General features: G+C 39.3%; 1 protein-coding gene across 1 annotated transcript; it reads left to right on the top strand.

Annotated features, from left to right (window-relative positions):
• Positions 1–4265: 4265 nt before the first annotated feature.
• LOC149212609 (disease resistance protein RUN1-like) lies at positions 4266–5092 on the top strand. The gene has a single exon (XM_089388749.1). It carries the CDS (start codon positions 4343–4345, stop codon positions 5090–5092), a length of 750 nt encoding a protein of 249 aa, XP_089244875.1. The 5' UTR covers positions 4266–4342.
• Positions 5093–23543: the final 18451 nt, after the last annotated feature.

The following is a 23543-nucleotide window of genomic DNA, read 5'->3' as shown; positions in this document are numbered from 1 at the left end:
TGTTCAAGGAGTTGCCCCTCCCTTTATACTGTGCAATTGTGTTCTTTATGTATAATTGTTGTGGATAATGAATGTGTATGGGTGTTCATTAGTATAAAGGAATAATAATAATACTTGGTGAAGAAAAATAAACTAAGTATCGAATGTTAAGGCATACTCCATGAACATAAGTATTGGTGAAAAGAAAGTGTTCGGTGGTGCCGCATCTCGCTATAAGCGGTTGAAACACTACCGCAGGTGTAGGGGCGTGACAGTGGGTATCAGAGCAACTGATTCTGGCATTGAAGGCTGAAGCTGCTACACAAATACACCGAAGTGCAGTTAGTATCAGAGCAGGTTTACAGTGGGTGAAGCCGGTGTATGACAAGAAGAAGGTGTGTATCATCTTGACAGTTGGTGTTTGAGCAGGGTTGCTCGTGACGAAGTGACAGTGGAAACGGGTACTTGCAGGTGAAGGAATTTGATCTCACTGACAAGTGGAATTAAGAGTTGGTTCGGTTTTTGCAAGGAACTTGGAGAACGCTGAAAGGCAAAGATGGTTGATGAACCTACGACAGGTGAATCCAGCCATAATGCAAGTGAAGTCTTTTGATACAAAGTGTTGGAACAAATGGGTCGATGGAGTTCTAACTAGGTTTCGATGAAGGCTGAGAACATGAAGATTCGGGAAGGCTGTTCGGAACTAAGGAAGGAACTTGAAGAACTCAAGAGCCAATGCGGAAGTACGATGGATGGTGAACTCAAGGAACTTGATGAGGAGATCCGACAAAGTGGTCTTGGTCTTCAAGAGCTCTTGGATGAAAGAGCCTAGTTAAGGAAGAAAAGTGCCATGGTGGAAGCCAAAATCAAGCAAATTGAGGAGGAGATAAAGAAGAAGCTTATTGGTAAAAAGATTGTTGTAATTGAGCAGGAAGAGCTCAACTACATTGAAAAGCTGGGAACTCACTACCGTGACAATCCAGAGGATGTTCGGAAGCTTAGTTCTATGAAGGTAGTCAATGGACACTTGGTTGGTGTACTTGAGTAGAACATGATGAAGAACAAGCTTGAAGGGAATCAAGCTGAATCAGGATCGAGTTGCTTAGAAGAGCCAAACAAGGAAGTGAAGTACCTTAGGAGGAATGTCAAATTGGAGCACAAGCCAATTGACACTTCTGAGGCCGAATTCTTGAAGAAGGTTGTTGATGTGAGACACAAGATAAAGCCGACAGAAGGAGGTGATGCCTTGACACTGAGTTTTGTGTAGGTGACCGTGAAAGGCAAGAGATTTGTAGCTTTGGTGGATACGGGGGCTACACATAGCTTCTTAAACAGGGAAGCAACAAAGCCTTTTGGGAAGAAAGCAAAGATGGAGAGAGAGTGGAGTGCTTTCAAAGCAGTCAACGCTACCATGAACGCTATTACTGGTGTGAATAAGAACACTCAGGTAACAGTGGGATCGTGGTTTGGAAAGTTGGACTTGAGGATCGTGGACATGGATGATCATTCTATGGTGCTGGAGCAAGATTTCATGGGACTTGCACAAGCCATACTGATGGTGGATAGGGACATTCTCTTGATCACAACTGATGGAAGAACCATGATGGTTCCGATGAATAGAAGGAGTTACTTGGGGTATAGACCGAGGATGAATTCTATGACTTTGTATCCCAAAGATCCAAATGTGAAGCATGAGGATGTGGAGCAAAGAGGACTTGGGAGTATGACTCAAACAACGAAGGAAGGGAAGTTGATTGACTTCGTTGCAAGAGCGAGGAAGAAGGAAGTAAGTGAGAGGTCAATCTCACGAACCTTGAAGCACTTGACAAAAACATCTTCTATTGATGATCTTCACAATGGAGTTGCAGAAGAAGGGAGTCTGAGTACTACTTCAGAAGCAGTGGTTGGACAAGATTATGCAGGTAGAGATCTGGTTGGTATAGTGGAGTTTTGCCGGTATGCCATGGGCATATATGACTTTCAGTTGACAAAAGACAAGCTTAGAGAGCTTGGATGTACATGTGAGGAGATTGAGGCTGTGCACAGATACTTGAGAACACAACATCAATCTCATACATGGGTGGATGAGAGTCAGGGAGGAAACTTCTTGGCCCTCCTTTCTCTATAGACAACCTTGGAGAAGGGTTGCTGTAGGAACCTTGTTCGGAAGGGGTTGCACCAACTTAGCAAGGGGCCTTGGAAGGAGGCTTCTTTATGACAAATTGTAGACTTGGATGCAGATGACCAAATGTTGAGATGGAGTCTACTTGAGTTAGATATCATGGGCAACTAGAGTCATGGACATCAGGTTGGGAGACATGGAGCATGATAGTTTATTCAGGGACATTATGCAGGAGCATGTGTAGAGGTGTCATTCATGATATCCTATGGGGAATGCCGAAGCAAGGGATGTTGTGCAGATGTTGTTATGTCATGGAGATGTATGAGCCAGTGGAAGGGTGTTGTACATTCTTGTGCAACAAGACCATGGACTGGACATGTTGCAGATGGGATGGAATTTCCATGGACCTGAGCATGGAAATTGGACAGATTCTTGATGAGTCCGAGATGTAGCAGAAGTCAAAGAAAGACTGATGGTGACATAAGGATGTGCATTCTTATGGGTTGGATGTATGGTTGGATTAGCTACCCAACTAGTTCGAGTCATGAGGGGTACCAGTGTAAAGAAATATGTTGGCATGAGTTGGATCTGCGTGAGTTAATGTTTGTACAGACAGATGTTAGTATCAGGCAGAGTATCTTGACAGGCATCCTACGGAGGGATGAGACATGATGGAGATGGTTGTTCTACATATGTTGCATGGATGTTTGCAGTATGTGGACTAGTTGATATCATGGATAAGACTGTTCGGATATAAAGATCTTGGTGGCAGGTTGGTTACCAGGATGACATATTGTCGAGGACGACAATGACTTCAGGTGGAGGAGGATGTAAGGACCTGCGGTCCGAGTTTCTACCACCATGCGAAGTGCGAGCGAGCCAAGGCAAACGAGCAAGCGTGCGAAGTGAAAATGCGCATGGAAAACGGTTTGTTGGCAAGCTTATACCGTGGGGACGAGTTGAGCGAGTCACCCACAGGCCGACTGAACGTTGGCAAAGTGTTGGACGAGTTGAGGGGGCGGTCCCATGTGTTGGGTGGGCCGACCCGCCTCATAGGCGAGCCACACGACATGAACAGGTCGGCTAGGCGATTTTGGCATGGGTCGGTCGGGCGAGCTAACCATGCCCACCGCCCGTATATATTGTTGGACAAATGGAGGAGCGAAGGATCATTCGAAGATCAACAAACGGAGTCATTCGATCATCAACAAAGAGAAGTGCGAAGTGGAGGAGAGCCGCAGCAAGCGCAGGTAATGCGCCCGCTCTACGGGCAGATCTACATGGGATAGGCACGAGTTCTTGGTGATGGGGGAAGGCGTGGGTCATGGGTTGCACGAAGGCGCCCGCCCACCGTTCGGAGGAAACGCGGGTCGTGGGTCACACGAAGGTGCCCGCCCGTCGTGCAGAGGTAAACGTTGGTTGGTGACTCGGGTGGAAAGGTGCGTGTTGGCGCCCACCCGCCGGTTGGAGACTCGGGTGGAGAGTGTGGTGAGGCGCTCTCCCGACAATCGTAAGTGCAGGTGGAGGGTGCACGAAGGCGCCTGCCCGTCGGGTGACACGAAGTTCGATTGTGGAATTTTGGTTGGCGCTCCGTGTGAGGGCGCGCCCGCCCGACTCGAGCTAGGCAACTCGTGTGTTAAAACGATGAACTCGGTTGGCTGCACGAAGGTGTTGCCGAGTGGAAATTTGGCTAAGTATGAAACTTGGGGTTTCCCGAGTATACTTGTAAAATTGTAAAGTTGTATAATATATTGAAATTGGGTAGACTCATTGTTCAGGGAGTTTCCCCTCCCTTTATACTGTACAATTGTGTTCTTTATGTATAATCGCTGTGGATAATGAATGTGTATGGGTGTTCATTAGTACAAAGGAATAATAATAATACTTGGTGAAAAAAATAAACTAAGTATCGAATGTTAAGGCGTAGTCCATGAACATAAGTATTGGCGAAAAAAAAGTGTTCGATGGTGCCACACCTCGCTATAAGCGGTTGAAAGACTACCACAGGTGTAGGGGCATAACAAAAGCGGCCATACTAGAATTATAGGAACAGTGGGATTTGGTGGGGTTGGAAAAACAACCCTTGCAAAAGAAATCTTTAACAGTCAGATGTCATAATACAATAGGTCTTGTTTTTTATTTGATGTTAGAGACAAATCTTTAATTTCTTTGCAGAGTCAGCTTCTTAAGGACTTGGCTCAATGGAATGGGCAGATAAACAACATCGATGAAGGTATAGAGATGCTGAGTAGGTATCTCGCAGCTTCTAAAGCTATCATCATTTTAGATGATGTAGATGATATTAAGCAAATGAATGCATTACTTTCACCAGCTAAGGATGTCCTTCCATCCGGTAGCTTGATTTTAGTTACCTCTCGTAATATGGATGTTCTTATAAGATGGGGAATTGTAGAGTCGTGCATATACAAGCTCACAGGACTGGATCCGCAACAGTCGAAAGAGCTCTTCTGCTCTCACGCCTTTGACAAATCTTATCCAGATGTGGATTTTGAAGAAGTAGTTAATCTGTTTTTGGAAGCCTGTAATGGATTGCCGCTATCTCTCACGGTGCTTGGGGCGCATCTGCATGGTGAAAAACATTTGAAGTATTGGCATGCCCAATTCCGCAAAATCTCCAAAGCACTTCCCACGGATATCCAAAGCAGACTCAGAATTAGCTATGACGGTCTAGAGGAAGAGGAGAAGCACATATTCTTAGACATTGCTTGTTTCTTTCTACACAAAGACAGAGACACAGCGATAAGAATATGGGACGGATCTGGCTGGGAAGGAGAGCTGGGTTTTCGGAATCTACAAAACAGGTGTCTTCTGGAGGTAGACGAAGAAAATCAAATAAGAATGCACGACCACCTTAGGGATATGGGGAGAGACCTGGCGGAGAAAGAGCCTCCAGACTCTTGGCGTCGTATTTGGCGTCCAACTGACAACCTTCTTTATCAGCACTCACCTGTACGTATTTTGAAGCTCTAAAGTGACACTGAAAATAATGTTCTGATATCAAATTTTGAAATGCCATTATGGTGTGAATTGTCTATGAATTTTGAGTTTATCATCTAATTTGCAAAAATATCAATCAATCGTGTTTTAGGTGCGTGGAGTTAGGATTGTTCTGAGTGATGCCCCGAAATGGTCTCCACAACAGTTCAAAATCCTTGTGGATCTAACGGGCAGGTTGCAGCTTCTTACGACTGAAGGTGATTGTGTGGAAAGCATATTGAATGTTGCTCAGCCACCAAAGCTAATATGGCTCTGCTGGATTAACTGTCCGTACTCCTCCCTGCCTTCATGGATTTTAATGAAAAATTTAAGAGTTTTACAAATAAAGGGGAAGGAGTTTGAAACAATCTGGGCAGATGAATGCCAGGTAATTATGTGATTTTGTTTTCTTGTCTAAAGTTTTGCATTTTTCAATTGACCTTTATTATAAAAATTTACGCACAATTTATAGAAATTGTGCCATCCAGTGTCAAGCCCAATTTAAAATATGAAATTGCAGGCACCTGTGCAGATTAGGGAGTTGGAAATTGATGGTCGCGTTCTCAATATTCCAGAGTCCATTGGGAGGTTGAATTATCTCGAAAAATTTATCTTGCACAACAACAACAATGAACCGGTTGGTCTGAATATCTTGCCAGATGAATTTTGTCGTCTGCAGTCCTTGAATTACTTGAAGTTACCGTGTTGTTTAGATATTAAGTCGTTGCCAGCTTCCTTTGGCAATTTAAAGAACCTCCAAACTCTCGAATTGGACGGCTGCTCCCAGCTGCAAAGCCTACCAAAATCACTTCGCAGGTTGATGAGCCTCAAAACTCTCCGCATGGACGGCTGTTCCCAGCTGCAGAGCCTACCAGAATCACTTGGTGGGTTGACAAGGCTCCAAAATAAAGGCTTGAACTATTGCTCCCAGCTGCAGAGCCTCCTAGAGTCACTTGGCGGGTTGACGAGCCTCCAAACTCTCAACTTGGATGGTTGCTTCTAGCCGCAGAGCCTACCAAAATCACTTGGCGGGTTGACGAGCCTCGAAACTCTCGACTTGGACGACTGCTCCCAGCTGCAGAGCCTACCAGAATCACTTGGCGGGTTGACGAGCCTCCAAACTCTCTGGATGTACCGCTGCTCCCAGCTGCAGAGCCTACCAGAATCACTTGGCGGGTTGATGAGCCTCCAAACTCTCAACTTGGACGACTGCTTCGAGCTGCAGAACCTACCAGAATCACTTGGCGGGTTGACAAGCCTCAAAACTCTCCACATGGTCGACTGCTCCCAGTTGCAGAGCCTACCAGAATCACTTGTCGGGTTGACTAGCCTCAGGACTCTAGGCTTTCATGACTGCTCCCAGTTGCAGAGCCTACCAGAATGACTTGCCAGGTTGATTAGCCTCAGGATTCTAGGCTTGCATGGCTGCTCCTAGCTGCAGAGCCTAGCTTACCAGAATCACTTGGTGGGTTGACGAGCCTCAAAACTCTCGACTTAGACTACTGCTCTCAGCTGCAGAGCCTACCAGAATCACTTGGCGGGTTGACGAGCCTCGAAATTCTCTGCATGGACGGCTGCTCGCAGCTGCAGAGCCTACTAGAATCACTTGGGGGATTAACGAGCCTCCGAACTCTTCGCATGAACCGCTGCTGCCAGCTCCAGAGCCTACCAAAATCACTTGGCAGGTTGACGAACCTAGAAACATTCTGCATGGTCGACTGCTCCCACCTGTAGAGCCTACCAGAATCACTTGGCGAGTTGAAGAGCCTCGAAACTCTCTACATGGTCGACTGCTCCCAGCTGCAGAGCCTACTAGAATCACTTGGTGGGTTAACTAGCCTCGAAACTCTAGGCTTGAATGGCTGCTCTGAGCTACAGAGCCTACCAGAATCACTTGGCGGGTTGATGAGCCTCGAAGCTCTCGACTTGGACGGCTGCTCCGAGTTGCAGAGCCTACGAGAATCACTTGGCGGGTTGACAAACCTCTGAACTCTAGGCTTGGATGGCTGCTCCGAGGTACAGAACCTACCAGAATCACTTGGCGGGTTGACAAGCTACAGAGCCTACCAGAATCACTTGGCGGGTTGACGAGCCTCGAAACTCTCCGCATGGTCGACTGCTCCCAGCTGCAGAGCCTACCAGAATCACTTGGCGGGTTGACGAGCCTCGAAACTCTCGACTTGGACTACTGCTCCCAGCTGCAGAGCCTACCAGAATCACTTGGCGGGTTGACGAGCCTTCGAACTCTCCACCTGAACCGCTGCTACCAGCTCCAGAGCCTACCAGAATCACTTGGCAGGTTGACGAGCCTCCAAACTCTCGACAAGGACGGCTACTGCAGAACCTACCAGAATCACTTGGCGGGTTGACGAGCCTCGAAACTCTCTGCATGGACGGCTACTCCCATCTACAAAGCCTACCAGAATCACTTGGTGGGTTGACGAGCCTTTGAACTCTCGACTTGGACGGTTTCTCCCAGCTGCAGAGCCTACCAGAATCCCTTGGCAGGTTGACGAGCCTAAAAACTCTCCGCATGGACGGCTACTCCCCACTGCAGAGCCTACCAGATTCCTTTTGCAGATTGACGGGCTGTTCGATTTCTTCCATCTGCAGACGCTCCAAGACTTCCTTTGCAACATGTTGGTTCCCTATAATATTAGTGATTACTCCATTATTATTGTAGTTATACCCCTTATTTATATTGTTGTGCCCCTATTACCCCCATGTTGTTATTTCTGTGCCCCATAGAATCCCTCTTTTGTTTTTTTTGTGGCTTTATATTATTATTGTTAGGTCGGCTGGATTATATTGTGACTCCTTAGACTCCTATATATAGAAAGGAGGTTTTGTCATTTGTATCATCCAAGAATTGTTCATTTATGTAATGTAAAGGAGGTTTCCCCCTCGAAGAGGCTGAATTTTAAGGCGTTGATCTATCTTTTATATCTTTTCTTGAGTTGGTTTCATAACATTTGGTATCACAGCTTTGGATTCTATGGTTTCGCTACTCCAAACAGGTCATCGTGGCATTTTCGATATAACTTTTTTCTGTGACGTTTCAGAAGTCGCAAAAAAAACCCATTTGAGAAGAAATCGCGTTGAACCTTGGGTCCAAATTTCAAAGCTTTTAGTGTGATATTTGCGGAGATATGATCTGAGGAAGTTGGTCTTTTTGCAGACTCCTAAATTACATTCAAAATAGGTGACCTAGGGAAAATCGTCATAACTTCTCTCTGGGGATCGGATTGAAATTTCGTAAGAAGGTACAGAAAGAGGACGGACTGTAGTTTCGTGTATGCATGCTTCAGATCCAAAGGTTGACACAGTGACTCGTGGCACGTCGTACAAGTTCGCTCTACTGAATTAGTCTAAAAGAAAGTCACTGTGGGAGATTTCACATAACTCTTCCTTGGAGAATCTAATTTGGGTTGGACTTGTGGCATTGGAAAGAGGACACAGAAGGCTACTGCAGGTCACAATTTTAGAACTGGATGATTCGAAATTACAGAGATACATCAGATTCAATATCATGGTTCTACAAAGTGAAAAAAGGTGTGTAGTTTTTTTTTTAATTTTTGCGTAAGCTTGGTTTGAAGGAATTCAAAGGGCATAGTAAAGCATTATTATCGGTAACTGATGCCCCGAAAGAAAATGCAAACACCTAGTAAGGAACCTGAAAGCTCTAGCATGACTCATGAAGAAGAGGAAGAAATGCTACATGATATATCAAAATTACAAGAACAAGTGCAACAAATGTCACGCTCACAAAAGCTAACAGAAGCTAAGATAAAGGGCATGGAAGCTAAGATGGATGATTCGAAGACAGAACTGAAGAAAGACATGGCAGATTTGAAGACATATTTGAAGACAGACATGGACGAATTGAAGATAAATATGAATAAGTTGCTACAAGAAATGGGCACTAAGGGTGAAAGGGTACTAAAGGAAACTCATGATGAGAATAAAAGAAATGTTAATCATGATTCCATAGACGCTAATGTTGGATCGAAGACTCACCATATTCCAAAAATCGATATGAGGAAGTTTGATGGCAAGGATCCTGCCACATGGATATTACAGATGGAGCAATTCTTCGATCTCAATAATGTGAAAAACACACAAAAGGTACGTATGGCAACTTTATATTTGGAACCAAATCAGTTTGTATGGTATCAATGGCTTTGCTCTCGTAAACAATTTATCACTTGGGCAATTTTTACGGAAGAATTGATAGCACATTATGAGGATACAAAAAGCAACACTTTTTTTAGCCAATTGATAAGTCTCAAACAAAAGGGTTCAATAATGGAGCACATTGAGGAGTTCCAAAAATTGAACATAAGGGTAAAAGATATTCCAGAGGAGCATAGGATTGATGTGTTCATAGGGTCTTTAAAGGATAATATCCAACATGATGTTCGCCTTTGGGAACCTGATTCATTAGAGAAGGCATTCAGGTTAGCAAGAAAAATGGAAAGCAAAATTATGGCAACCAGGAAGCATACCACTCACAACTATAAAGACGGAAGTGTTGTTGCCCCTAGTCTTCCACAACCTATAAGGTTGACACCACAACAATTGGAAGAAAAAAGAGCAAAAGGGCTTTGTTACAGTTGTGATAGCAAATACACTAAAGGTCATAAGTGTGCTGAGAAGAAATTATTCTACATAGATTGTGAAGAGGAAGAAGAAAAGGAGCAAGAAAGGTCAAAAGAAGAGGATATACTCCAGGAACAAAGCCTAGATGAAGAACAAATAAATCCGACCATATCTTGTAATGCATTGGCGGGAATTACCACTCCTCAAACCATCAAGATAGAAGGACAAATCAAGAAGAAAAAGGTAATAGTGTTGATTGATTCAGGAAGCACCCACAATTTTATTCATTGTAAGGTAGCAAAAGAATTGAATTGCTTCCTATATCCAGCACCAGAGTGTCAAGTGATGATTGCAAATGGAGGAACAATAAATTGCTCTGGAAAGTGCCATAATATCAAGCTATCCATGGGAGAATATGTATTGACTAGCCCAATGCTTTCCATTCCAATGGGAGGTGTTGATGTTGTACTAGGAGTCCAATGGCTACAATCCTTGGGTACAATAGCTTTTAATTTTCAAGAACTTTTCATCAAATTTTCTACGGAAGGAAAGGAAGTTGAATTAAGGGGTATTGCAGGGAAACCAGGAAAGATAATCAGCTCTAATGGTATGACAAAGCTTCTAAAAAAGGAGCAAAGAGGTGTAATTGCACAATTATGTTCGCTAGATGTTTCCACATTGGAATCATCTATTTCTCCAGATCTCCAAAAAGTCCTGGACAATCATTCCAAGGTATTTGAGACTCCCAAAGGTCTCCCACCTATGCGTGATCATGATCATGCTATTCATCTGATTCCAGGAAGTGTTCCTCCAAACATCAGGCCGTACAGATATCCCTATGTCCAAAAAAGTGAAATTGAACGTATGGTTGCAGAAATGCTAGAGGCGGGTATAATTCAACCGAGTCAAAGTTCTTTCTCTGCTCCAGTAGTATTGGTGCACAAGAAGGATGGATCATGGCGCATGTGTCGGATTATAGGGAGCTCAACAAGCTCACTATTAAAGATAAGTTCCCCATTCCTGTCATTGATGAATTACTGGATGAATTGCATGGATCAATTTACTTCACCAAGTTGGATCTTCGTTCGGGATATCATCAAATCAGAATGAAGATTGAAGACATTCCGAAAACGGCATTTAGAACTCATGAGGGTCATTATGAATTTTTGGTCATGCCTTTTGGCCTTACCAATGCACCTTCAACATTTCAAGGTTTGATGAATTCAATTTTCAAACCATTCCTTAGAAAATTTGTGTTAGTATTTTTTGATGATATACTAATCTACAGCAAGTCTTGGAAGGATCATGTTGAACATGTTGACAAGGTGCTACAACTATTGGAGGAGAAACAATTATATGCAAAAAGATCCAAATGTTTCTTTGGAGTCCAGGAGGTGGAATATTTGGGTCATATTGTATCTCATGAAGGAGTTAAGGTAGACCCTAGCAAAATTAAAGCCATTAAGGAATGGAAAATCCCCACATCCATAAAGCATCTGCGAGGATTTCTTGGGTTGACAGGGTATTATCGCAAGTTTGTTAAGAATTATGGGAGAATAGCAGCACCTCTAACAACATTATTGAAGAAAGATGCATTTTCATGGACTCCGGAAGCAACAAAGGCCTTTGAACATCTTAAAGAGGCAATGTGCCAAGCACCGGTCTTAGCTACACCGGACTTCACAAAAACCTTTATTGTGGAATGTGATGCTTCAGGAAATGGAATTGGTGCTGTTCTAATGCAAGATGAAAGACCCATTGCTTTTGAAAGTCGTCCAATCAAGGGAAAGTTTTTAAGCAAAGCTATTTATGAGAAGGAAATGTTGGCAATACTCCATGCACTTAAGAAATGGCGACCCTACCTAATGGGAAGACACTTCAAGGTAAAAACGGATCATGATAGCCTTAAATACTTTTTAGAACAAAGATTATCCTCTGAAGAGCAACAAAAGTGGGTCACAAAGATGTTGGGTTATGACTTTGAAATCATCTACAAAAAAGGGAAGCAAAATGTGGTGGCAGATGCACTCTCAAGAAAGGATGAGGATGTGGAAGCATTGTTGTGCGCCATTTCTATTATCCAACCAGATTGGATAAACGAAGCAAGGGAGGAATGGAAGAATGACGAAGAAGTGTGGGCACTTATTCGAAAGCTACAACAAGATTCCAGTACTTCTGATACATTTAGCTGGAAAATGATTCGTTATGGTACAAAGATCGCTTATACCTCTGTAAGAATTCCCAGCTAAAACAAAAGATTCTTATGGAATTGCACACTTCTCCCTTAGGAGGGCACTCAGGATTTTTAAAAACTTACCACAGGGTTAAGAAGGAATTTTTTTGGGATGGCCTTAAATCAGATATTCAAAAGTTTGTGGCGGAATGTTTGGTTTGCCAACAAAATAAAGTTGAAACAATTAAGACACCGGGTCTATTACAACCTTTATCCATTCCAAGCCAACGTTGGGAGGAGGTTTCAATGGATTTTATCACAGGTTTACCCAAGTCTGAGGGAAAGAGTGTCATCATGGTGGTAGTTGACAGACTTACCAAGTATGCACACTTTTGTGCATTATCACATCCATTTAAAGCCAGTACAGTTTCTACTGCATTTATGGAAACAATTCAAAAGCTACATGGAAACCCAAAGATTATTGTAAGTGACAGAGATCCCATTTTCACTGGAAATTTTTGGACAGAATTATTTTCTTGTCTTGGTACTCAGTTAGCTCATAGCTCATCTTATCATCCTCAATCTGATGGGCAAACTGAGATAGTAAACAAATGTTTGGAAGGATATCTTCGTTGCTTTGTATCTGATAAACAGACACAATGGGTCAAATGGTTGCCTCTGGCTGAATGGTGGTATAACACTTCCTTCCATACAACAACAAAAATGACCCCATTTATGGCACTTTATGGGTATCAACCACCATCCATCACATCATATTTAAGAGAAAATTCTAAGGTTCAGGCAGTGGAACATCAACAACAAGTCCTCCAACTCTTAAAGGATAACCTCGTGTTGGCACAAAATAGAATGAAACAACAGGCAGATCAACATCGCAGTGAAAGAAGTTTTGATGTAGGTGATTGGGTATTCCTACGGCTACAACCATATAAGCAAATGTCCCTAAAGCAAGCTAAGAAGGATAATAAATTATCACCAAAGTATTATGGTCCGTACAAGGTGTTGCAAAAGATTGGTACTATGGCATACAAATTGGAGCTTCCTGCAGCTTCTCGATTGCACCCAGTTTTCCATGTTTCATGTTTAAAGAAGGTTATAGGCGACAAGCTCCCAGTTCAAACAATATTGCCAGAACTTGACGAGGAAGGAAAAATTATATTGGAACCAGAAGCAGTCACAGAAACAAGAACTCGACAGCTACGAAATCGATCAATTTCAGAGTATCTTATCAAGTGGAAGAACTTATCCGCTGAAGATTCCACATGGGAGGATGAGAATTTTATGCAGAAGTATCCAGAACTACTCAAGCGTTGAGGACAACACTTTTTTGAAGGAGAGGGGCATGTTGGGTCCCTATAATACTAGTGATTACCCCATTACTATTGTAGTTATACCCCTTATTTATATTGTTGTGCCCCTATTACCCCCATATTGTTATTTCTGTGCCCCATAGAATCCCTCTATTGTTATTTTTGTGGCTTTATATTATTATTGTTAGGTCGACTGGATTATATTGTGACTCCTTAGACTCCTATATATAGAAAGGAGGTTTTGTCATTTGTATCATCCAAGAATTGTTCATTTATGTAATGTAAAGGAGGTTGCCCCCTCGAAGGCTGAATTCTAAGGCGTTGATCTATCTTTTCTTGAGCTGGTTTCATAACACAACATCACAATGCTTGTCCGGCTTGTCCAATTTGTAGATGCTTGTTCTCAGGCTTGTCTAGCTGCTCCAATTTGTAGATGCTCCCACACTCCTTTGGCAAGTTAGCGAACCTTCAAGATGTCGAAATTAAGGACTGTAATGGTCTAGTGGAGGTTGGAGCATTTCCAACAAGCCTGAGAACCCTAAAGTTGGAGGGTTACGGCACATTGAAGAAAATAGGAGGGTTTTTTGGTGTTTCAAAACTTCAAACGTTGAACACTAGCTGGTGCATGGAATTAGAGGAGCTGCCAAGTTTTGAAACCTTGGTATCTTTGGAGGACCTGTGTGCATTTAATTGTGTCAAGTTGAAGGGCATACATGGGTTGGAAAGGCTGACAGAGCTTCAAAAACTGAACATCAGCAGGTGCATAAAACTGGAGGAGTTGCCAAGTATTGAGAGATTGGTATCTTTGAAAGAGTTGTGTGCATTTAATTGTGTCAAGCTGAAAAGAATACAGGGTTTGGAGCCGTTGTCAAATCTTCAAACGCTAAACATTAACGACTGCATAGAATTGGAGGAGCTGCCAAATATTGAAACATTGGTATCTTTGCAGGAGGTGTGGGCATTTAATTGTGTCAAGCTTAAGAACATACAGGGGTTGGAGCATTTGACAAAGCTTTAAACGCTAAACATTGACGGGTGCATGGGATTGGAGGCGCTGCCATGTATTGAAACACTAGTATCTCTGCAGTGGTTGGCTGCGCGTAAGTGTTGCAAACTGAAGAGTATAGAGGGTTTGGCGCAATTGACAGATGTTAAGGAGTGCTCTGAGTTAGAACACTTGGCAGGTCTGGAACACTTGGGATCGTTGGACACACTTTATGCCTCTGGATGTCCAAAAGAGCTTTTTTTTAACATTTTATATGTGGGGATATTTTTTCTATAGATAAAGGTATGTCGGTTTAAGTGGTTTTCTTGTATGGTTGTGGATCACATGAACGGCGACCGGGTAGGATTGTAATTTTTGTGAATTTTATATACACGTCTAAAGTTCAAATTCAAAATAAAATTAAATAAACATTCTTAAGAATTTAAATTATTAATTAAAAATATTTTAACGTAGATACCCAATACATTTTAACGCAAATACACAAAAGAGTTAAAGCAAATACCGAAGCTTTAAAATGACATTTTAATTTAATTTTTGAACAAATTAATCCAATTGCAAACACGAGAAAAATACCCAACAATCTGGTAGTCAAGATTTTAACGAGTGTATATACTTTCAGCTAATTGTTCAATCTTTAGGTTTTCTTCACTAACTATATATTTAAATGGTTCTTGATATATATTTTATTTTAAAATTAATTAATATAATATTTAGGTATTTATTTTTAAATTTCATCATATTTTAAATGATTATAATTTTATATATACATAGTCTTTTAGAAATTGAATTTTATAAAATAATTAATTATTTATATTTTTAAATAATTTAATATTTTCATTTTTATTTTAAAAAAATATATTATTATGATAATAAGTAATCAATATTTTATATCTTAAAATAAATTTATAATTGGATGTTTGAATTTTTTTTCTTTATTATTATCGAGTATTATATATTATTTTACTTTTTAATACTTAAATAACATATAAATAAATTTAATAGATTTTTTTATATCGATAATATTGTTTTTTGGTAAGTAAGTTAGAATTTTTTATGATTTATGCTCCAAAATAGATATGACTCTAAATATAGACAAAACTACATTTATGATAATTAAAGCTCAAAATAATCACTTACGATATTTTTATTTATGAAAACAATTCTTTGGAGAAAGTTCTTTTATACAAATATTTGGGAATTGACATCCATCATAAGCTCAATTAGAATTATGGCATTTAGAAAATGATAAATGGAGTTCGGAAAGCTTACTGTGGGCTTCAAAATAATTGCAAGTGCCCATGTCTTTAAATCTATGATAAAAAGAATCTCATCTTTGAGATGTCACTCACGTTATTTTATATGAATGTCAAATTTGGGGTTGCACTATATCCAAAGAGTTGTGAAGGAAGATTCAACAAATCCAAATGGAGTGTATAAGCTACAACCTCAAGATTAAAGGGAATGCTCCCTTTCCTATCCTCCTAATTGAAGCAAGCCTTTACCCCATTGAAAATATGGCTATGATTAGATATCATATATATAAGAAGTTGTAGAACATTGGATGTCAAGAGGCTTCTAAAAATTGCTTCTAACTCTAGAAAAAACCTCCACTTTCAACTCAAGGGAGGGTGGCTTAAGGATGCCCAGTTTTTGCCTAGAACATTAGGGAATAAAGGAGGAGATCATCTTACAAAATTCAAATAATATTAAAAATATTATTACTTTCTAATTCAAGGAGGAATTGTAGGAAAATAAAGAGCTATAGGGAAAAAGGAAATTAGTGTATTATAAGGAGGCGATAAACCCAAATCTCCAAAACCAAATTTATCTCTATGTTAGTGTCAAGAAGAAAATGAACTAGATTAGAACTAATTCTCATGAGTTTCATAGTGAAATTGAGTTTGGTCAATTCCCAAAACACCATGGGATGAAAGAGTTTCTCACCTACGCGTTCCTAGGAGGATTGAAGTTGAAAAATATTTTCTCTTAAATTGCATTGAAGATACAAAACACTTCCTCTTAAATTGTCCATCTTATACTCACATTAGATCTAATTTTCAAAATATTTGTTAAACTACCAACCTTCATGACCTTTTAACTCATTAATACTATGGTGATCTCGGAGGACTTCTCTCACTTCTATTTTAGCATAGAAATAAAATATTAAAGAATTTTAATTAATTTCTTAGTTTCTTAAGGTCCTATATACCATAGAAATATTAGTCGAAGTTAATCATGCTCATCATCATTATATATCCTATTTTATATCTTATTGCGTTGGGGGCATTCTACAACCCAGTATGACCCCAATGTGTAAGTATGTCTGTGCTCAAAGCTAAATTTTAGCTAATGTCGGCCAACATAAAAATAAAAAATTAGAAATCTAAATATGTTTATGTCCATACGTCGAATAAATAATAACAAAAATAGAAAAAAATAATGTCTGCCCTAAACAAAAATGAAATAATCATATTGGAAAAAAAAAACTACAATACAATTATCTCATGCATTTAATAGTTCATTCTTTATCATATACATTGAATTTGAATCAATCATAAATTTACCTTCAACAATTTTTTTACCATATTAAAATTCCAAATTAGGTAAAATTTTAAACATCTTTATTGTTTACTAAAGTCACTACCATTTCTTAAATCAAAGTAAAAAAGTTAATTCAACACAAAGAATCCAAAATATTTTAATATTTCTTTTCATTAATTATTTAGAAAACAAATCTTTAAAAGGAAAACCATATCCTATGGATATATTAAAATCTCTATAAACATAAATATTTCGTAATATTAAAATATTCATTTGACGTAGTTTTATTATAAATTTTGTTATCATGCCATGTAAAAAACATCATTAAATCTAATATTAATATTGAAAGATTAATATTCATATTAATATTATTATTAAATCTAATATTAATATTAATATTAATATATTATAATATAAATATTATTAAACTTAATAGCTTTTAATTAATACAATATTAAATTTGTTATATTATAATATATCATGATATATATTTCCTATAGATATATATGGGAGGGAAGAACAAAGACATAGAATGATATAGGTGGAGAGATAGAGGGATTGAGAGAAAGGGAGAGAGGGGAAAGGAGAGGGAGAAGATTTGAGAGAGAGGAGGAGAAAGAGAGGGATAGAGAGATGGATTTGGAAGGAGAGAGAAGTGGGGAAAAAGAAAGACAAAGAGAGAGAAAAGTGGAGAGAGAGAGGGGGTGACAAGTGAGAGATGGAGAGAGAGTGTTTGGGAGTGAGATAGAGAGACAAAGATGGAGAGAGAGAGAGAGAGAGAGAGAGAGAGAGAGATGAGGGGGAGAGACCGAGGGAGGTGAGAGAGAAAGGGAGAGAGAGGAAGGAAGAGAGTGAGGACGTGAGAGAGAGAAGGAGAGAGGAAGGGAGAGAGAGAGGGACCAATAAGGGAGATGGAGAGAGACGGAGAGAGGAGATCAAGAGGGAAGAGAGATAGAAAGGGTGATAGAGGGAGAGAAGGGGAAGAGCAAGAGAGAGGGAGAGGAAGAGGGGGAAGAAGAAGGTGAAGAGAGGGAAGAAGAGAGAGATAAAGGGAGGGAGATATAGATTGATATGGAGAGAGAGAGAGAGAATGTGCATTTGGGAGGGGTGAGATAGAGAGACAAAGAAGGAGCGATGGAGGGAGATATAGATATAGATGGAGGGTGGGAGGGAAGAATATTTCTTACATTAGATGCATTGATTCTAGTGCAGATGGTGATTTCTAATCCTATTTCGTTTCTTACATTGGAGGAGATAAACTAAATTAGAAGGGAGATGAGGAATGAATAGACAGAGAAGGAGAGGAATGAGGGAGGGAGATAAGGCTAAGAGAGAGAGAGAGACGAAGACATAAATATGGAGGAGGGAGAGAAAGAAGGAGAGAGGGAGGGAGAAAGTGACAGTGTTGGAGGGCAAAGGGAGAGAGAGAGAGAGAGATGGGGGGAGAGAGAGGGAGGTGGGAGAGAAAGGGATAAAGAGGAAGGGAAAGAGAGAGGAGGATAGAGGGTGATATAAAGGGATGGAGTTGTAAGGGGAGAGATGGAGGGAAGAAGAAGGACAAGAGAAAGAAAAGTGGAGAGATAGGGAGGGAGTGACAAGGGAGAGTTGGAGAGTGTGTGTATGTTTAGGGGTGAGATAGAGAGACAGAGATGGAGGGAGATATAGATATATATGGAAGGGGGAGAGAGAGAAGAATATTTTTTTCACTGCATTAATTTCAGTGTACATAGTGATTTCTAATCCTATTTGATTGCTTGCACTAGATGCATTGATTTCAGCATAGATATTGATTTCTAATGATATTTGATTGCTTGCACTAGATGCATTGATTTCAGTGTAGATGTTTATTTATAATCCTATTTGATTTCTTGCATTAGATGCATTGATTTCAGTGTAGATGTTTTCTAATTCTATTTTATTGCTTGCACTAGATGCATTGATTTAAGTGTAGATGGTTATTTATAATCCTATTTGATTGCTTGCACTAGATGCATTGATTTCATTATAGATGGATATTTATAATCCCATTTGATTGCTTGCACTAGATGCAATGTAGATGTTGATTTTTAATGATATTTGATGGTTTTCACTAGATGCATTGATTTCAGTGTAGATGTTGATTTCTAATCCTATTTGATTGTTTGCACTAGATGCATTGATTTTAGTGTAGATGTTTTCTAATTCTATTTGATTGCTTGCACTAGATGCATTGATTTCAATGTAGATGTTGATTTCTAATTCTATTTGATTGCTTGCACTAGATGTATTGATTTTAGAGTAGATGTTGATTTCTAATTATATTTGACTGCTTGCACTAGATGGATTAATTTTAGTTTATATGTTGATTTCTAATCTTATTTGATTGCTTTCATTAGATGCATTAATTTCATTGTAGATGTTTTTTTCTAATTCTATTTGATTGCTTGCATTAGATACATTGATTTTAGTGTAGATGTTTTTATCAAATCCTATTTGATTGCTTGAATTAGATGCATTGATTTTAGTGTAGATGTCGATTTCTGATTTGATGTAACTCAATGTATGATGGTACATTAATTTTAAAATGATTGGATTAACAGTGTGATTGATTTTAATGTAAGCACAAAAAAATGATTAACAATGTGCATTGATTTTTTTGTTATAGTAATTCAACCTATTAATATTGGAGAGAAAGAGAGAGAAGGTAAGATATTTACTACAATAGTTTGGGTTAAATATTTGAATAGTTTACAATTTCAACTGCCATTTTCATATAATCGATGTAAAATGATGGAAAAACTAACAAGGGTGACAAGAAGAATAGTAAAAGAAAATAGTTTGAGATTGATCACAATGAACGCTATTTGTAATTGGCTACATTTTATTATTGACATTTTTTGTCCTTCAACACTATTGCATTGTCACTTCGGATTCAAAATTTTTATTTCATCAATTTTCATCATTAAAGTTATTAACAATATATATCATCTTAATAGACTGAGGTAATTGAGAAATTTTAAATTTAAAACTACCATTCAAGATATATTTAGTAATACTTGGAGGGACACTATTAAGAATTAATTAGTTGTCAAAAGTTGTGATACCTAAAATTAAATGAAATAATTATGTAGTATCAATCCTCCAGCAAACTATTGAAAAAATTGTCTCCTTTCTTCATCACTAACTAATTACTAATAGACAATTACATACACATACAGAAAATAACATGTTAGTGTTAGTATCTTCATCCCTCCATCAATGATCAAATTTCTCTTTTTGCGTGCATAGTAGGTGTCCCATCTGATCAACTGTATTCCATTAGGTCATGGATCAACTGATGGTAGTGGTTCATGTCAGTTTCCCTCATGACATTCACTTGATGGCCTGTTTTCACATGTTTTAGGTCATTTACTGTCATTTTGTTTCATTTCATTTACAAAAGTCAATTTTAGGGTTTTAGTCTCACTAGGTCTAGGGTTTGCCATCATGGTCATCCAAAGCTCAATAAAAGGTCAGCAGGCACATGAGGAGGTTTTATAAGTTCATAGAATCATAAATTCACTAATGATATGCTCAATAAATGTTTTTTACCTCAAAACTCTATTTTGAGGTGAAAACAAAGTTTTTTTTTCATTATATGTACAAATTTAATGTAATTTAAAGTGTTTCTATGTGTAATAAGTTCAGTAGTTGCTCTTGGTCACCTTGCCAACTCCAGCCATTGCAAAAAACAAAGCACCAATGCATCAGTCCATCAATTGATCAAGAAAAGTCACACTTCAAATGGAAAACAAAGTTTGTGAGAAAAAGTGACTAAGACTTTATAGAAGTGGGTTTGAAATGAGGAAAATTTAAAAGTGCATCCATATATAAAGCAAAATTATGTTAGTCATCCATTTCATTGTGCAAAACATCCTTGAAGAACTAAAATCATGATTTGGAGGAAAATCGAGCAAAAGGAGTTGAAAACCCTGTTTTTGTAGCAAATCTGCCTGGCGCTGCGCATTGCGTTGGCTCAGTATTTTGCAAAATGGCTTGTATTTTTGGATTCCTCATGGGAAAATAATGAAACCCAGAAAGTTTCATAAGGTTTGGAGGAGGTCTGGGTAACCTAAAGGGCAAAAAACACCTAAAAATTTCCCTCTCTACCACTTTTTGGACCCATAGGAACCAGTCTTGGGATAAATAATTTTTGAAGGGGAAAATGGACTCTAAATCCAAAATTCCAGTTGTTCCAGAAAGTAGACAGATAGAGATTTCCAACAAGCTATCTTGGGCCTAATTTGGTGAAATGGAAGGCCTCCAAATTCAGCCTTGAAGTGGCGCTACGCATCAGGCTCAGGGCGCTGCACATTAGGGAAATTTTTGCCAATTTTGCCTAAAAACTCATAATTTCACCTAGTTTGCTGTCAGTTGAATTTTTCTTCTCTCTTTGGTAAATTAATGATGTAATATGATGTAACATGATGTTCTATGATGTAAATATGATGAAAAATGACTTGAGGGGGTAGATACATTAGTTAGAATTGGTTTGAGGATGAATGAATCCGTTTCCATAGTTTTAGAGGCAAGATGTTCCACTGCCTATTTTCTAGTTCCTAGTTTAGATGTTGTTGAAATAGCTCCTTTACTCATGGATTTGACCCCTGATGGCTAGCATAGGTGGTCTGATGCCTATATCTTGTACTTTCTTAGTCACTTGTCAAGGTTGGACTCTTGTGGATGCATTGAGCACTATTGTAAATCACTTTTGCAATTTGGCAAGGAAATGAACCAAGGTTTTGCATCATTTTGTGGGATTCTTGTGGTAATGTGTCTTGGCATTGTTTCTCCCTTGTATTTAGTGTTTTTCTTATTTGTATATGTGCCATCATTTATTTTTTTTGCATAACTAAATGAATCAAGATTAATAGGTGGAATCCATTGATGTTCAGTGCTCTGCCTTGAGGGTACATTTAGTTTTTAATGTTTTCTACTGTTTGAAGAGGACTCATGAACTTTGCATGCCCTCTCCAACTCCTCACTGGTCTTAGACTTACCATCACACCCAATTCAAAGTGCCAAAACACCTACCTACCTCGCCCCACAGAACCTCCTGCAAATCTGAGTTGATTTCCCGGACCCAAAGCTGCCTTCTTCATTTGATCCAGCAACCAATCATCAAAATTAAACAAAATCCTTTGACCTAATATACCTAGCCTAAAATCAACATTTATTTTCAGTCATATCAAGCCCTAGTTGTTATATTCTAGTTGAGATTGACAAGGAGAGAGCCCTCTCCCGACCTGGTAGGGCTAGCTACCAGGTTAAGCGTGGTTTGATGTTACCCTAGACCTGCCTTTCTTCAGCCTGAGGTAGATTTAGGCCCTAACATAGTAGCGACTCCACTAGGGAAGAAAGTGAAAAATATTACCCCAGTACATTAAAAACAATTCTAGACTTTGGATGATAGGTTTAGAATTCAGTAGGCTGAAAAGATTGTAATGTCCATTTGAATTTTGAGGACAATTCAACACACTAGCTTCCAGACGATACACCAGGGAAAATCCTAATCCTGATCCTCCTCCCATGTATGAAAAGCCAAATCTCATTCCAAGAATTTTCAGACAAGAAATTTCTTTGAGTCCAACACCGGTTTTTAGACCTCATTCATGCCCAGTCATTTTTCAATACCTCGAAGATCTCCTGTTTGATGAACATTTTGATCTATATTTGTTTGAAACTAAATCTGAAAGTGCAGTTGGTGATACTGTTTTAAATCTGGAATTTGTCCAATATCTTGAAATTGAAAGAGCAAATAGATCAATTGATGCTTATATTTTGAATTCACTTCAAACATCTATTGTGGCTACTAATATTCCTGAACTCTTAGAATCTGCATCTGCTACTCTTGGTTCATCTGTTGTTTTGTCTAGTTTTGAAATTCCTACTAAACCTCCTTTTATTCCCACCCTTCCCGTGCAACCCACTATATCTGATCAAAGATCTGCTATCTCTTCTCCCCCTTCAACACCTTAGACATCTATCATTTCTTCACCTCCTACGACACCTCATACACCCATAGCATCGACTGCCGAGGTTGTTATAAATCCTCCTGCTTCTCTAAGGCCAGTTTCCAGTCCACCTCGAGCAATGGTTGCCAGATATGCACCTCTCGTTTTGCCACAGAACTTGGATGTTATGCCTGTTGATTACCAAAGTAAAATTCCATTGTTTGATGCTACCCAAGGTATCACAACGCAACAGCATGTTGATAGGATGAGTGACTTCTTTGATCTTCATGAGATAGATGAAGAGAATGTGACCATGTGATTATTTGTGCAAAGTTTTGGAGGCGAGGTATGAAAGTGGTTCAGAGCACTACCCGCGGGAACTATCAATACAATGCAAGTTCTTCAGAGACAATTTCTGGATCATTGGGAGGTAAAGAAAAATCCACTCCAAATTCTTTCCGAGTATGAAAATATAAAGAGGAATGTTGGTGAAAGTGTCCAGGATTATTGTGTAAGATTCAATACTGTCTATAATGCTATTCCAGCTGATATCAAGCCTCCAATGGGGCTAGCTTTGATAAAATTCCCCGATGGTTTTGATCCTGACATGGCATACCAATTGAGAGAACAAGACCCTGCTACATTGGAGGATATGCAGAAAATTGCAGTGAGTGTGGAGGAAAATATGCTAGCTAAGAGAGCTAGGACAAAGATCAAGAAGAAAGTGACCATAAAGGAATAATAATCTTCCTTTGATCATTTGCTTCGTAAAATTGAGAAAATGTTTGATAGACTCACAATTGCAGATAAGCCCGAGGCACAAATC

This window comes from Pinus tabuliformis, chromosome 1_1 (assembly GCF_031772625.1).
Source record: "Pinus tabuliformis cultivar Carrire ecotype Pingquan chromosome 1_1, CPIR1, whole genome shotgun sequence".
Taxonomy (NCBI): Eukaryota; Viridiplantae; Streptophyta; class Pinopsida; order Pinales; family Pinaceae; genus Pinus; species Pinus tabuliformis.
Note: the sequence above shows the minus strand (reverse complement) of the source record. Positions and strands in the feature narration are given on the sequence as shown.